We start from the raw sequence: 14,263 nt of genomic DNA on the forward strand, positions 1-14,263 counted from the left end.
GCTAAAACGGAATCTCTCTCTCTCTCTCTCTCTCTCTCTCTCTCATTTTTCTGTTTAATAAAAACTATAACACCATATTACTTAAATATCAAGTTCGGAAAATTGAATTTATAACAAATAATATGAATATGTATCTTTGTATTATCTTGTCCGAGTATAACCACATGTATACATGTAGAAGTCTGCTCAATAAATCATCATGAAAAATAGAAATGACCCATAATATATTATTGTATTAAAAATTTAAAATACGAGCATATAAATGCAAAACATCCACTGACCTTTGTATTTTTTTTTTTCATTACTTTACACGAAATCGCCCTGACACGGAGATATATGAATGGATGTTACAACCGCTTTAATTCATTCTGTAAGTCAGAAGTTTTCTCTGATTTGTTTATACTTCAGCGTTCGGCAACAATTGCAATGTTTTAATGCGATAAGAATCATGTGATTAAAAACTTAATGTGCATGCATCGTCTTTCTTAGGACAATTTTGGAGATTTATTTTTTGACTTATTTATTCATTCATTTATTGGTTTACTTATTTATTATTTATTTATTTATTTATTTTTTGGCACCTAACATTTTAATACAATAAAATAGTTTCAATGCAGGGAAAATATCAGAGGCATTCCGAATATATCGTTCATCTTGCGTTCACCGTTCGTTCACTTTGCGTTCGCGTTTGCGCTCCGTTCGCGTTCTGCGTTCGCTCACCGTTCACCGTTCACACATCGTTCACCAAGTTGCGTTCAGCGTTCACACATCGTTCACTCACCGTTCGCTCTGCGTTCGTTCAGCGTTCGTTCACCGTTCGTTCAGCGTTCGCTCACCGTTCAAGTGGGAAAGTACATGTACTGAACATGTTATTAATTCCCATTTGGGGTTTTTTTTGCATATAGATTCGACACTGTATGCCAGGGAGGACAGTTAAAGAACTATATGCGGTATATGCATATTTTCCCCCCCTCCAAAAGTCATATTTTGAAAAAATTTTGAAATGTCCTGAATTTTATATATTGTATGAGAAATCTAAATGAACAAAAAATACTATAGTTTCAAAGTAGGTTATTGGCAATTTTTGTTTCTATAACGTCACAAACTATTCGGATTTTATGTTGTTTTTCAGAAAGAGGGAAAAAATGGACAAAATTTGTTCAATTTTTTCTATAAAATTTATAGAGCGCAGGTCTGCCCAAGAACAAAATTTACATATTTCATTGATATTATCATTCTACACATTATATTAAAATATTGAGTTTGAGCAGGCCTGCGCTCAGTGATTTTTACTCAAAATATCGACGTAATATACACCTTTTTCTGTGTAAATCATGAAAAAATTTGAATTGACGTCATTTTCCTGACGTCATATCTAACATATGGCGTCATGGCTTATGAAAATATTCAGTGCTTTGAAGTCGGCAGATACCCCCCTGTTTTAAAACATAAATAAAGATTTCTCCGACAAAGTTTGATTTTGGGGGGGGGGGGCAAATATTGGTCATTACCGAATATAGTCCTTTAGACTTACACTCGGCATAAAGGGACATTGAGCAGTGATGGTTTAAAGCCTACCGTGACGCCAGACATCTGATTTTAAGGTCTCATCCAAACGATCATTGATTTTCACATCTAATGCCGAGCGCATAACAAAGAAACAATTACTTCCTGTTTTCTTCTAAGGTTTGAGGGCCGCATTTTGCCTGAACACGAATCTAACATGCAACCTCGAAATTTCCCAAGGAAAGAGAACTTAATGTGCTGAAGGAAATAAGGGACAGGACCATGAGGAGAAACGTTAACATTGTCACCTATGAAAAACAATTGGTGCACTGTATGGAGAAAGTGTCACAAATCATATTTCGCAGTACAATTAAGGTGCCAAATGGAAATATCGGCGACGAATTTTTTAGAAAGAATATACATTCTTTACAAGGACGGGCGATTTTTTGGGACATTACCATTATCGGACAAATGTAATGTGGTTAAAAATTATATGTTGAGGACGATTAGATTTCTTATTTAGACTTGTCACGTGATGTGACAGTCACGTGATTTTAGCAAATATATCTGCAGTATTGAGTGCATCTAAATTCAAATATTGCAGGGGCATAACCAAGTTAAAAATCTAATTTTAATTTATAACTATTTCCAACATCTTTTGTAGTTTGTAAAAAGTGCTGCGAACCTATATAGATTTTACTATCTAATTGCGAAAATTACATTTGTTAGACCTTATGTTGAATATTGTGCTGGTCAATTACATTAAATATAGGCAAAATTCATTTTCAAGATTTCATCAGGTTCGCAGCACTTTTCAAATATTTTCATACTTCTTGAGTTTATGTGTAAAAGCATCTCATAATTCATTGAGGGTATGCCCTTGCAATATATCGATTTATTATGACCTTTCTATTACCCTTCAATATAAGGCAGTATCGCTTGCCTATGGAATGTATGAGAAGTACATGAATAAAATCATAAAATGGACCGTATCCAAGTTAATGGCCTTTTATATATCTGCAAATAATATTTTATTTAATTACAAAATACATTTTTCATTGTATAAAATATAACTTGATCCGCTTTACTGCATACAAACTGCGTCAAATTGTCCGATATGACGTCACATTGACAAGTACATTGCGATTAGTGAATTGTTAATATATTTCTCTGTGGGATTTAACCAACGACAAAAATACATGCAATAGTAAGTAAACAGTTTAAAATAGCAAATCATTTCATTATGTAGTAATTTGAAGAACTGTGTGTGTGTGTGTGATGTCATAGTAAGCATTTTCCCTATAAATTAGGTCCCGCCTCCTTATTGTAGCCTTATCTTAACTTGGTTACTATCACAAAAATATACAGTATAAAATCATTCTTTGATATTATATAAACTGATAGTTACATGTATAAATATCTGATATAAAATTTGTAGTCCCTTTTTTGTGTTCTATACGCCCCCTTACACTGCAGTAGAGGCCATTAAATATTCTCCTCCCATTGTCTAAAAAAGAATGTCTCATATATATAATGTATAACAAAGGACACATTTCATTCTTTTTTTTTTTTAATTTGTCAATCCCTTTGGTAATAAATAAGTTTTATGAAAAGGAGTCCATATTTCCAAATGACTTCCATTACCCTACAATGACGGACAAGTAACAAAGTTTCAACATATATCCAAACTTCTAAACCATGGCCATTTCAGGTTTATTTTTAATATGCTCAACTAATATAGTTTTCTTTATTTATATATAAAATACCGACCAGACACAGCTTTAAACCATAGCGAACACCAAAACGAACCTCAGGTTCCATTTTTGTTCATTCGGGGTCCGCAATTTAATAATCTGAGTGCGTTTTGGGTGCGGTCCGGGTTCGCTTGGGGTCAGTTCTGGGTCTACTAGAGCAAACCCAGCCTGAAACGGACCCCGTTTTATCTTACCGCTTGTTGGCTCCACCCCTTACATATTCCAAATATACAATAGTTGAAATCGTTCATTGGTGTTAAGAGTCGATCGGAAGTTCGTACACGCATGAGCCTGCAAACTACAATTAGAAGACATGCATTGATGAAAATTTCAAAATGTCACAATATATTGTTTTACGGATTATTTTATAGACTGAGAATTCGGGAATTGGACATTTTTTTTTTTTTTTTGTTAACAGAAATATTTTGTCGCCTGCGTGGCACGGTGGTAGAGCGTCTGCCCCAGAGTCGCGGAGTAAGGAGTTCATCCTTACGTCGCGGGTTCGAATCCCACTATGGCACGTGGAGACCGGTACTTCGGATGAGACCGTATAAACCGAGGTCCCGTGTCGCAGTAAATGCTGGCAAGATCCCTCACAGCTCAATGGCCCTGAGTGCCGAGTATAGGTCAAAATTTGCAGCTGTCCACCGTCAAGTGATGGAGTCTCCAAATGAGTGAAAAATTCTCGAGAGGGACGACAAACAACAATCAAACAAACAAAAACATAAATATTTTTATAACTGAGTGAAAAGTGGTTGTTAGAAAAAATTCGCAGTCGGTAATTTACAGGAAAATAGATTTATATGTTAGGTAGTTGAATACAAACGTGATTAATGAATTGAGGATGAGAAAAAAACCCACGTGCATTTACAAAAAGAAAAGATATATATATTTCTTCTTTTTTTCATCTTTGGCGATCAATCTAAAAATTGTATTAAACAAATTGAGCGGCAGACTAATTGGTGACATACAGGTATGATTGCTTTTAAATTTCAGTTTTGGTTAAGTTCAATGATTCTTTTTCGCCTGAATAGGAAATGCATGTATATGTATAAGCGTTAAATTCTTTAGCATCCTTTTTTGTCAAGATATGCTTTGTTTCTTAATATTCCCAATTAAACTCCTCTTAATTTTCCCTATAATGGAAAATGCGTAGTCTCGACCGACAAACAATTATTTATTTAATCAACATTTGATCTTCGTAAGTTCAAGATTCGAAATGTAAACAAACGTTACCCGGAAAATTTTAAAATGAAACAGATCCTCAATTCCCTACCCCGAAAATGTATTTTATAATAATTTGTTTTGAACGACTTTGTAATAACGATTTTTTATTGCATATATTTCAGACTTCAGGCGCTTTAAAGAACACACTCATGTACATGTTTTCATCATTTTCAAACGTTAATTTGAGAGTTATACAAATAAATGATACTTTAAAGTTTTTTTTTCTGTATGGTAAAGAATTGTTAAAAAACAAAACAACAGTTTAATAACACCTAACCCTACACACCTACACCCCAGCCCCCCGACAATAAGAACGACTTTATAAAAAAATAACGAGGAACATTATCGCTAGTTTAATTTATAACCAGCATATTTAAATAAACTAAAATAAATAAATTAATTATGAATTGATGGAGATTAAGATAAATTAAATATGACATGAAATAAAAAAAAAGGAACATTTAAATATGTCTTTGCATCCCTAAATAAAACAGCTTCATGATATAGATACATGATGACATTTCATATTCTTTTAAAATTGTTTATAATTAATTAATTAATGCATAAATTAATACAATTTAGGAAAGAACAAAAATTTCAAGGCGTAGAAGAAAGGGACTTCAATGTTATAAAGAAAATACGCTCTGCTTCTAAAATAAGTTATGTATTTTCGTAAAATTAGAAAAATGAATACGAATTATGAAAAATAATTTTTTAATGACTTAGAGCATAAATAGAAACATTTTTTTCTCCCTTGAAGAAAATAATTTAATTGTAATAAACGTGACTGGGAAATATAATTTCCAAAATATTTAATGAAAACAAGTTCCTTAAACAATGAAATAGAAAAGAAAAGTTTGATGGTGATTATGTTTTCTATTTGTAACCATTGTTATCTTTTTTTTCATACAACGGGCCAGCCCTAGCGAACCCAAATCGAACACAGAAAACGAACCTGAGGTTCGATCGGGGTCCTTTTTCTCTTAGGTTGTGTCTTGACGTTACTATATATATTGTTAAAATATTTTTTTCTTGCAGAAAGTATGCAAGATTTTTATTTATGATGGCAAAAGTAATATTATCTCATTTTCTTTCTTTCTTTCTTTTTTTTATTTATTTTGTGTGTGTGTGTGTGTATGTGGCAAATCCGTTCCTTAAAAACGACTGAAAATGTAATGTTATTTTCAGCATATTATTGCATGCCTTCATAGACGTTCATCTCTCAGGCAAGAAAAATAACCTTTAAAATTATGATTTATCTTTTCAAGTTCCACAATGCTATTAGAATGAATATTTTTACTCGGGCACGAGAGACAAAATAAAACACAATACAGTTTATTGAGAAACCAACAGCTTTTTTTCTTTAAATCATACCATTGATGATAACTCATCGCTCTCAAAAATTCATTCTAACAAAACAAATCCTGACAAATCAATCAAATATGTTAATACTCACGAATTGAACTCCAGTTGACTGAAATATACAGAAAGTGTATTTTTATTTGAATTACAATACCATACGAACTTTTTTTTCGTGAGTAAAATTTTGTGCTTTGAAGAAAGAAATCTGGTTCGTTGAGATTTAATTTCCTGGTTTAAAAATGTTGCCTTATGATTTATTTGGAATTTTATGGAGGACTGCATAAATCTGTTCATACCATGAGAACAAAAATAATACCCCCCCCCCCCCGAAAATAAGATATACTGTATCATAGTATATTAGTAAACCTTTGTAGATGCTATATGAAGCATCTATACTTATAAATTAATAAATTTTGCAAATAAACTCCGAAACGGGTGCACCAGAGTTCTTACTTATTCCTCTAACAATACACTAGATACAAGCTGATGTCCGTAAACTATATTTAGATTTCACTCGCATAGTAAGTATCGTACATTAAATTGAAAGTCTACTTTTATTTTCTATAAACAGCCATGAAATAGCAAAAACGTGAGTACGGTGGCGTTTCCGGTTAGCGGATCTAAGTTACTGGCAATTTTTAAGGAAACTGACAACAAGCAATCGTTTATTTATCATTGAGTCAAATGCTGACTGACGTTTTTCATACTAATTGTTAGGCCATTATTTATACACTGAATTGTCGACGGATTTTTCCGTTATTTCCCGATCATGACAAGGAGCACACGGCGGGTGTGACCGGTCGGCAGGGGATGCTCACTCCTCCATGGCACCTGATCCCACCTCTGATGTTTAGAGGTCCGTGTTTGCTCTGATCCTATTTTGTATTGTTTAATGGACTTTTGAGCTTGAATACTGTTCGTTATCTCCATATATTTCATAAAACGTCAATCTTGATTTAAATGATATAAAAGAAATAAGTTGTGATAACCGATTAAAAAGGGAAATGTGTCAATTATTTTCGTCATTCACCAATCTTAATATTGAAGGAAGCTTCTAAAACATCATATAGCATCGAGCCCGATGTTTAAAAAAAAAAAGGCGCTTATAGCTGCACAACATAAGGCCAAAATAAAAAATAGGTTTGTTTCCCCTAACGCGACCGACCCACTTAAATCGTGCCGACTGAAAAGTTTTTTTAATAAGATTATTCAAATATTTATTTTTATTGTTTATCAACGTTATAAAATACAATTTCATCAAAATTCGTTTTTATCAGAACAGCGGCTTTTGTTTTACTCTCATTTGGCGCCCACAACATGTGGCCACAGAGGGTTACTTAGTGTTATAAAACAACGGCGATGTATCAATCTTAATACACATCTTTAACTTATTAGAATCCTACACTCTTGAAACATTTCGTGAATTCAATATACCATGACTAAGGAGTGTTAAGATGGTATTTACAAATGTGTCTTCTAAAATTAACGTACGTAGAAAGCATGACAAAGCCTGTCTCATGAGCAGATGACGGGCCCACTTTGTGTATGCATAACAATAAATTTCACTGCATTTCATTCGTTTCGATCTAAAAAAAAAAACACTTCATGTATGATTCTATTTTTACTATATAGGACCATAGGAGTTGTAAATATATCTTAGTATAATAATTTCATCTTGATAAATATAGTTCGGATGTCCTTTCTTCATTCCTTTTATTTATGGGGTAAACTTCGTGACTAAAACATTAGATAAATGAAACTTTAATCATTTTAGATATGGTTTGGTTGAATTAAATATTGTTTATACAGGTATACTCTTTTCAAATAGTGTTGAAATCTTTAAAGGACTGGGTACGTTAAGTATAACAGAGCGGCCCTGTCTCCAAATTTGATTTCAGTTTTTTACAAACATGCCTACGATTTGTCCTTTCAAAATCATTTTATTTTTTTTAATTATCACAAACCGTTTTTCCACCAGAGGTCTCGAAAAATGGGGAGTTTTCTTTAGAAATTACAAATTTTGACGTGAAAACGTCATCACGGCGTTACTGATTTTAACGTTAAAAGAAATATGTAAATTCTCTGAACCGGAAACTATTTACTTTAACCTGCCTTATGTTCTAGAAAAAAAATTTGAACTTTTATTTCAATTCATCGTAATGTATCTTTGATAGCTGGAAGGAGTAAAATAATTTAAAGGAAATATAATTTTTGTAAAGCCCGAGTCAGTACATTTGACAATGCTTTATTCCAGTGCGTCATGCACATATATCTCAATATATAGTGAAAGCTACAACAAAAAATATACGAATCATAAGCTGACAGCCCTTAACTTGATGGACATTATATCTTTACACAAGAAATATGGCGCGAAAAGGATCACATGTATGATGTACTGGTTTGACATTAACTACAGTTCTAGATCACTATTTATCACTGACATTATCAAATACATATAATAATTCAATCGATTATACTGATAAAAGAATAAACTTACACTTTGATGGGCTCCAAATAATCAAACAATGTTACGCAAATAACTATAAATACATGTGCCCACTCGGGCGGAAATGCATGAACTAAAAATAATTCGTACCAGTAATGATTAACTCGTACCAAAAATTTTCTTAACAACATAACATTACACTCCCCGCCTGATATGCTAATATCACAACATATATTGCAACTTCAATCAACATCACTACTAGTGACTAGAATAAAAGATACCTATTTAGAAACATCAATCTACATGTGTACAGTTTGCACTTTATACAGACAAGAGTTTAACAGTTTCACACACAGGGCGAACATACACAGTCTTTGCATCACCTCGAGCAACCTGTACTTCCACCTTTCGGACTAAACCATCCTCGCTAGGGAACACACGCACTACCACTCCTAGTGGCCACTGATTACGAGGTACATCTCGGTCGCGTAATAGAATGACGTCACTAAGTTTCAAGTTGTCATTCACAGACTCCCACTTCTGTCTCGACTGCAAAGTCGACAAATAATCCGACTTCCAACGCTTCCAAAAGGTGTCCGCTAGAATCTGAACGTATTTCCATTGAGAGCGATACATCTCCTTAGTATCCAACTCCACGGGATGCCGTGTCATGGTCCCAGTTTTCTGTGTTAACAGAACTGATGGTGTAAGTATAAACGGTGAGTTTGGGTCAGTAGAAACTGATACGATAGGTCTCGCATTAATAATTGCGCTGACTTCTGCCATTAAGGTGGATAGAACTTCGTGAGTCAGGTTTTGATTGGCTGGGTTTCTGAGCATGTTATCCAAAATACGTCTGGCTATCCCAATAAGTCTCTCCCATACCCCACCCATATGGGATGCATGAGGGGGATTAAATCTCCATACTGTTCTGTGGTCTTCCAAGATTGAAATCAGTTTGGAGTCCTCTACATTGATAACCTTCATGTGTAGGGCGTCGGCGGCGCCAACAAAATTGGTACCTCAGTCCGATCTAAATTCTTTGACCTCACCACGAATAGCATAAAATCTCCTCATAGCATTGATGAATGATCCTGTACTCATTTCCTCAATGAGTTCTAAGTGAACAGCTGAGGCGTTTCCCTCCAGTGATCCAGAATCCTGTCTTCCTAACGGCGCCTTCTGTGAGGTGTCTTCCTTGATGCTCAGTCTGTTCATGGAAACGTCGAACAATCAATGTAGCAACATGATGTTTTCCCGGGATCAAAACTGGATGTTTCTCACCATATGGTAGGTCTGATGTCTGGAGTCTACCTCCCACTCTTATGATCACTTGGTCATCTATAAAAGGTGCAAGCTTTAGAATGGAGCTTGTCCGCGGTATGGGTCTGCCCTCCATTAGAGCTTCAGTCTCTCTAGGATACATGTCTCGCTGCACTGCTCTAACAATCTGGTTCTCAGCCTGCTTGATGAATTCTGTTTCATTAGTTTCAGTGTCTTTGTTCTTGTTTCTAAATTTTGTCAAGAATCGCAACAACACTCTTATGGCAGATAAGAGAGATTTCCAACTGGAGAATCGCTTGAAACGAGATGTTCCGAGATAATCTACGGTTTCTTTGCCATCTGCCTTGGTCTTGCACGAGGTAACCTCAGGACGAATCTCTCGATCACTCTCAGGGTTGACAAGATGAAATCCTTCACTCAAATGGCTCTCAGTTTCTGTGTACAAGAAGTCTGGACCTTTCAGCCATGAACTTTCCTGAAGCTGACACGCCAACATGATTCTGGTTCCCGAGTCTGCAGGATTTATCTCGGATCGTATGTAATTCCACTGATCAGGTTGAGATGACCTATGGATCCTTGCAACACGGTTGCTGACGTAAATGTAAAACCGTCTACTCGTATTCTGTAAATATCCTAACACCACTCGACTATCTGAGTAGTACTGAATGTCACTCAATTCCAGTCCAAGATGTTGAGATACCATCTCACCGACTTCAACAGCCAACACTGCCGCACATAGTTCAAGCCTCGGTATGGTGTGGCCATGTTTTGGTGCTATCTTGGATTTCCCATATGTGAAGCCTATGTGAATAGCGCCATTACTGTCAATAGCTTGCAGGAATGCGACGGCAGCAATCGCTTGCTCTGAGGCATCTGAAAACACATGCAAACGTTTCAGAACACAGTCCTTGTAAGGATGTTGAAGTAAACATCGAGGAACCTGAAGATGTTCTAGAGATTTCAAGGAGTCCTTCCAATTCCTCCAGTCCTTTATGCGACACTCTGGCAATGGTATGTCCCAATCTGTAGTCTCAGCTATCAAGTCACGCATCAGGATCCTCCCTAGGAGTACGACTGGTGCGATCATTCCGAGGGGGTCAAATAGACTATTCACCACAGACAGCACACCTCTCCTGGTAAACGGCTTATCATCGTCACGCACACGGTATGTGAATGTGTCTAAATTGAGGTCCCAGACCAGTCCAAGACTGTGCTGCAAAGGTAAGTCAGCCTTAGCAATATCTAAAGTTTTTAAGTCACTTGCTAAGTCCTCCATGCAAAAATTATTCATTACAGTTTTACTGTTGGACGCTATCTTATGAAGCTTGAGTTGTCCCTCTTGATAAAGAGTCTCTTGTGTGTTCCGTAACACCTTTATAGCTTCCTCTTCTGTTGGGAAGGATGCCAAACCATCGTCCACATAAAACTGGTTGTTAACAAATTCCCTCACTTCTGGATCTTCAGACTGTGCCACGCAACGACGGAGACCATAGGTCGCAACCGCCGGAGAAGGAGAATTTCCAAAAACGTGGACACACATCCTATACTCAACTAGATCCTTCTGGGGATCGTGGTCCTGGTGCCAAAAGAAACGCAGGAAATCGCGATGATTCTCTGTCACGAAAAATCCATAAAACATCTGCTGTATATCCGCCATTACAGCAACTGGTTCCTTGCGGAAGTGATGTAACACACCAACTAGGCTGTTCATAAGCACAGGTCCTGACATCAAAACAGCGTTTAGTGAGATTCCCTTATAGTTAGCTGAAGAATCGAAAACGACTCTAACTTGGTCCCTTTTCCGTGGATGGTACACTCCGAATAACGGTAGATACCAGCACTCCTGTTCTGTATCAAGTGGTGGAGCCACTTCTGCATGTCCATTATGCAGCAGCTTTGTCATGAAAGTGCGAAAGTGGTCCCGTTTCACAGGGTCTCGTTGGAGGTTCTTCTGTAAGATCCGTGCACGTTTGAGAGCTTCCTCTCTGTTATTTGGTAAAGGGGAACGCGACTCCTTAAAGGGTAATGGTGCTTCCCAATGACCATCCGGCGTTTTCTTAAACTCCTTACCCATGATTTCCAAGAACTGTCGGTCCTCGACAGAGTATCCGTCTTTCTCATCATCCGTTGTCCGAATAAACACATCCTGTCCAATTCCGTCACTTTTCACAGTATTTATCGAAACAGCTAAGTGATGATCACATGGTTCAAATGCAGATGGTCGTCCACTACTCAGGATCGTAGTCTTATTGACGCTAGCTACAGTCGATGGTGTACATGTGTCTCCTAGACATACGTTACCAATCACAACCCAACCAAGGGGTAGCCGCTGGGCAAATGGAGCAGTCCTAGGCCCAGTTTTCTGTTCCAATACATGGTGTACTTCTGGTAAGTCTCTTCCAATAAGAAGTAAAATGTTTGCCTTCTCGTCAAGAGGAGGGATCTGAATACCTTTCAAGTGTTCAAAATGTGTGATCACATCTGGTGTGGGGATCTCTTGGCGATCATTTGGAATGTTATTGCATTCGATAACTGGTGGAAGACCAATTCTAAATGTCTTATCTAACGATTCAATTGTAAGTCCAGACATCTGTCGTCCAGTAACAGATGAGCGTCCAGCACATGTAGATAGGGTATATTGCACAGACTCTGTCTTAGGGCTACACAGAGCATCAAAGAGCTTTGAACGGGCTAGTGTCCTATTGCTCTGATCGTCGATAAGAGCGTAAGTATGGTAATAGTTCTGAGGTGTGTCAGTGGAGTATATACGCACAAGTACTGCTTTCCCACAGGATTTCCCAGAAAATCCTGGTCCACATACTTCCGTACACAAAGAGGTTTGTGGCTCCCCGCCATGGAGCTCGGCTGCTACACTGACCCTTGGCTCAAGATTGCTTTGAGTTCTATGGGCAACACCAACATGCAGTGCTGTCGTATGTTTATCACTCGAACACACTCTACACTTAACCGGCACAGTACAATCCTTTGCGCGGTGATCTGTAGACGCGCAACACTTGAAACACAAATTGCGGTCACGCAAGAACTTCTTCCTTTCTGTCATGGAGAGCTTAAGAAAGCCTTTACAGTCCTGTAAGCTATGATCTGCATTATGTATTGGGCACTTTGATCTCACAGAATTGTTCGAGTCCCCCACAGCAGTTTTTCTGTTATTTACACTGAGTCCCCTGTTTCCTGTTTGAACTGGCTGTGGATTACATGCAAATACAAATCCAGGGTCATTCCAGATAGTGCTCTGTTCACGAATAAATTCACTTAACTCTCTAAACGGAGGAAAAGCCACATTGTGTCTGTTTTTATATTTGACGGCTCTGTCTCTCCATTTGGACTGCAGAGATGGTGGTAACTTTGCAACAATAGGTGTTGTCCCAGAGGAAGTGTTAAAGTACGATAACAAGTCCCTGAGCTGTGGGTCCTCCATGGCTGATTCAATCTCTGAGAGAATATCCGAGAGTACATAAAGTTTCTCCTTTTCTCTAACACTGATTTTAGCAAAGATTTCCAGTTTCCGTTTTAGTGCAGCTTCTATCACTTGTGGGCTGCCATACCTCTCATCAAGTCGACTCCATATTCTGAACAGACCTCTCTGGTGATCCAACGGATTTGACGAACGCACACTTATCGCCTGAGGAGTTGAACTCGGGCCTAAGAATTTCACAAGCAAGTCCAGTTCTTCTGATGCACTTATGTCAAGCTCCTTCATCACTGACTTGAAACTGTGTTTCCAGGCTAAGTAGTTCTCAGGTCGGTCATCAAACTTGGAGAGTCTTGTAAGAACAAGATCCTTTTTGAGAAGGAACTTAGCAAAGTCGGAACACTGATCTACAGGACGAGTCCCTATAGGTGGAATATGATCTACTTCGGGAGGAAGTAAGTCCCTATCAAATGCTGAGGTAGGTTCCGGAGAGAAATCCCATGAATGAACAGAGTCTTTCCATCCTTGTTCTGGTAGACAAGGTGCTCTATGAGTGTCATTGAGTCTGTTATCACGCGTGTTAGCTCGTAAAGGTATGTATGTGGATGATGTGACCTTCGGTCGACCTGGGAACAGTTCTCTAGCAGACGGGTCTGTTACCACTGGCTGTGCAGGGTGAAAGGTGAGTCCATCTCTAATACGCTTAGGTGCATGTGGCTCCATATGTCTAGGAACAAATGCTGGGGTTTCGGCTGATAACTGAACTGACTGAATATTCTCCTCTTGAGCTTTCACAGATATCGGCTTGTATTCACTTGAACACCACGAACTAACATCTGTTAAATCCTCTAAACTAATGCTGTCCTTAGCATACATCTCTTCAATTGCACGTTTTTCTGCTAAAAGTTCAAGGTCCATCTTGATTAACTGCTGTTTATAGATGATCTCAGCTTGTGCTTTCTTTAATGCAGTTTCCTCATCTGCGTACTTCATATGGATTTTGGCGAGTTCCGCGCTTACGGAGACGTCCGACATGATGCGTGAGCTGCGTACAAAGTCTTTCACTGTAAAGCCCGAGTCAGTACATTTGACAATGCTTTATTCCAGTGCGTCATGCACATATATCTCAATATATAGTGAAAGCTACAACAAAAAATATACGAATCATAAGCTGACAGCCCTTAACTTGATGGACATTATATCTTTACACAAGAAATATGGCGCGAAAAGGATCACATGTATGATGTACTG

General features: G+C 37.4%; 1 protein-coding gene across 1 annotated transcript; it reads right to left on the bottom strand.

Annotated features, from left to right (window-relative positions):
- Window positions 1-9,403: 9,403 nt before the first annotated feature.
- LOC133179906 (uncharacterized) lies at window positions 9,404-14,047 on the bottom strand. Its single transcript, XM_061314582.1, has one exon. It carries the CDS (start codon window positions 14,045-14,047, stop codon window positions 9,404-9,406), a length of 4,644 nt encoding a protein of 1,547 aa, XP_061170566.1.
- Between the last annotated feature and the right edge of the window lie 216 nt (window positions 14,048-14,263).

The sequence above is a fragment of the Saccostrea echinata genome, unplaced genomic scaffold (genome assembly GCF_033153115.1).
Source record: "Saccostrea echinata isolate AGI-Se365-2 ecotype Australia unplaced genomic scaffold, CSIRO_AGI_Sech_v1 ptg000005l, whole genome shotgun sequence".
NCBI lineage: Eukaryota > Metazoa > Mollusca > Bivalvia > Ostreida > Ostreidae > Saccostrea > Saccostrea echinata.

Excerpts from the sequence above, each read along its gene's own strand:
- LOC133179906 (XM_061314582.1), bottom strand. The coding sequence starts at position 14,047 with ATGTCGGACGTCTCCGTAAGCGCGGAACTCGCCAAAATCCATATGAAG.